General features: G+C 59.6%; 1 protein-coding gene across 1 annotated transcript in view; it reads left to right on the top strand.

Annotated features, from left to right (window-relative positions):
• The window catches only part of ABI3 (ABI family member 3), a 4,474-nt gene extending 3,256 nt beyond the window's left edge, over positions 1-1,218 (top strand). Inside the window, exons 4-6 of the mRNA XM_014958921.1 lie at positions 53-233; positions 411-721; positions 908-1,218. Of these exons, the coding sequence (XP_014814407.1) occupies positions 53-233; positions 411-571 (342 nt within the window). The 3' untranslated portion in view covers positions 572-721; positions 908-1,218. The remainder of the gene's footprint in view (positions 1-52; positions 234-410; positions 722-907) is intronic.
• Positions 1,219-2,900: the final 1,682 nt, after the last annotated feature.

Genomic DNA, 2,900 nt, shown 5'->3' with positions numbered 1-2,900 from the left:
TGCTCATCATGGAGGGGGATGGGTGGTTCAGTGGGGAGGTGGGGACTAAGAGTGGCCCCTGCTCCCCACAAAGCCCTTCATCCCATGGATTTTGGGGGGTTTTGTAGCCCCTGATGACCTTGAGCCGCCGCCACCACCTGCTTTGCCCAACTTTGAGGACTTGGCCCCACCACCACCACCACCCCCTGCCGCAGAGGACCCCCCCTGGGCCCCAGAGAACTACCTGGAGAAAGGTATGGTGGATCCCCAGATCCCCCCGTGGTGCTTTTGGTTGAGCCCCTGCCTGCCACCACAGCACCAAGGGCCCAACTGGTGGGGACTGGGATGGCATGTCCCTCCCCAGCGGTGGCCTGTCCCCTGTGGTGGCGTTGCCGGGCTCATGGACCCCCTCTCTCCCCCTCCCCTCGCAGTGGTGACCCTCTACCCCTACACGCGGCAGAAGGACAACGAGCTCTCCTTCCAGCCCGGCACCCTCCTCTTCGTCACGCGGCGCTACTCGGACGGCTGGTGCGAGGGTGTGATGGGCGAGGAGGCGGGTTTCTTCCCCGGCAATTACGTGGAGCCCTGCTGAGCCCCGGGGCTGGCAGCCCCCCCGGCATCCCCCAGACCCCCCAGCTCGGCCACATCCTGCTCCTCCTCGGGAAGGGCTCTGCTTTGCCTTTTCACCTTGGTTTTGCACTGCACTGGTGGCAGCCGGGCTGGGTACCACTGCTGGGTACAGGTGTTGGGTACCACTGCTGGAATCCCTGCATCCTCCAGCATCCCCTGATCCCCCAGCTCGGCCACATCCTGCTCCTCCTCGGGAAGGGCTCTGCTTTGCCTTTTCACCTTGGTTTTGCACTGCTGGTGGCAGCCGGGCTGGGTACCACTGCTGGGTACAGGTGCTGGGTACCACTGCTGGGTACAGGTGCTGGGTACCACTGCTGGAACCCCTGCATCCTCCAGCATCCCCAGAGCATCCCCTGGCCCCCAGCTCGGCCACATCCTGCTCCTCCTCGGGAAGGGCTCTGCTTTGCCTTTCTGCCTTGGCTTTGCACTGCCAGGGGCAGCTGGACTGGGTACAGGTGGTGGGTACAGGTGGTGGGTACCACTGCTGGGACCCCTGCATCCCAGCAGCCTCCAGAGCATCCCCCTGCCCGCCCTCCCCTCTCCCTTTTCTATATGTTTTTAATGACAGCAGCACTGGCTGCTGCTGGTGCCGGGGAGGTTCAGCACCAGGCACTGCAGCTGATGGGAACACAGAGCTCTGACCCTGGGGATGCTCCTGTCCCCACGGAGGGACAATGACAGCGCAGGACCACGGCGCAGAGAGAGGAGATGGAGGCAAACACCCTCGGGGACGAGAGAAGCAGCCCCCGGCCGTGTCCCCAGGTCCCCCTGCCTGCTGGAGGTGCAGAGGGGGGGTGAGCCAGGGCCCAGTCCTGCACCGGAGAGGTCCCCACAGGGTCCCCATCGCTGGCAGCCTGGCCCCGCTCTCCTGCTCCCCCTCCAACACCCCCCCCTTCTTGCACCAACCCAAGGAAGAGAAACAACACGTTTGTGCAACTGAGAGGCCGTTTCACACCCAGGTTTATGCCCTGGATACAAACAACTTGTGTATCTGCAATATATAGATATATATCTATATACATATATATGTATTATTATTATTATTATTTTTTCTTTAATTCCATGGCTTTAAGTTCCACACAGTTGAACAGGGTCCGGAGGAGGAAGAACAGAGAGAGAAGGGAAATGAACTAGAGGAGGAACATCTCAGGGCTGCTTTGGTTATTTCCTTACTGCTGGGGTTTGCTGTGGGGGTTTCTCTAGGCTTTGGAGGAGTTAAGGAGCCCCCCTCCGGGGCCGGTAAGGCTGTGGATAGATCCGGGAGAAGCCAACACCAGAGAGCAGCGAATACTGTAGGTCTCCCCCGCCCTGCAGAGTGCAATTAGAAGGGGTAATTAATACTGCAGCGGGGCAAGGGGGCACAGGGAGGGGGGGTTTGGCCTCTGGGGACTGGATGCCAGGAGAAGTGCTGCAGCACCACAGCTCCCGGGGGAGGTTCGGCACCTCTCAACCAGGTCGGGAGGGAAATTAAACCCCCCCCACAGGGTAAAAGGGGAGCCCAAACCATCCAGCAAACAGGAGGAGACAATCCGGGAACAGCTTGGGGTGAGAAGGAACCTGTCTGCCCCGGGGACACGGGGACATTTTGCCCTGGAAGCAGAAGCAGAGGATGGAAGTGGAAGGCAAGAGGCAGGGGCAGGTCCTCCTCCCCGCAGTGGGACGTGGTCGACGTGCCCATGCCCTGGGCAAGCGGGTGGGGATGGGGTAGAGGAGGGTTTTTTTTCCAAGGTACCACCTTTCCAAAAGGTTTCCTGTTCCTCGTGTCACGTTTTGGGGTGCTTTTTTTTTTTTTGAGAATAAAGTCTCAAGGGACAATTGACTCCATCACAAGGCTCAGCAGTTGAGCCAGGGGCTGCCCTGCCCGGGGTGCGAAGGGCAAGTTGGGGAGCCCCCGAATTTCCTGGATTAAAGTTCCAGTGGCCTCACGAAGAGGCAAAGGAGCCCTCGAGCATCAGGTTGAACAGCACGCAGCTCCCGGCGTGGTCGGGCAGGCGAGGAGGATGAAGGCAGGAGGAAGCATGTGCAGGAAGCCCAGCCCAAGGGGAGGCGGCTTCGGGTCTTGTAGGAATTGCTCTTGTGAAGTCAAAAGGGAAAGAAGACAAATCCCCCAACAACAACAACAAAAAATCACCATTAGTGTTGGCCAAGATCCCCGCTGGAGTAGGTGTCCGAGCTGCATAGAGAAGGACATCATGGTTCATGGTTCATCCCAACATGGCAGGGGAAGGAGACGGGGGGACCTAGAGAAAGTGCTTTAATCACCGGGGGAAAGGAGCTCGGTGAGGACAGGC

This window comes from Calidris pugnax, unplaced genomic scaffold (assembly GCF_001431845.1).
Source record: "Calidris pugnax isolate Ruff unplaced genomic scaffold, ASM143184v1 scaffold335, whole genome shotgun sequence".
NCBI classification, from domain to species: domain Eukaryota; kingdom Metazoa; phylum Chordata; class Aves; order Charadriiformes; family Scolopacidae; genus Calidris; species Calidris pugnax.
Note: the sequence above shows the minus strand (reverse complement) of the source record. Positions and strands in the feature narration are given on the sequence as shown.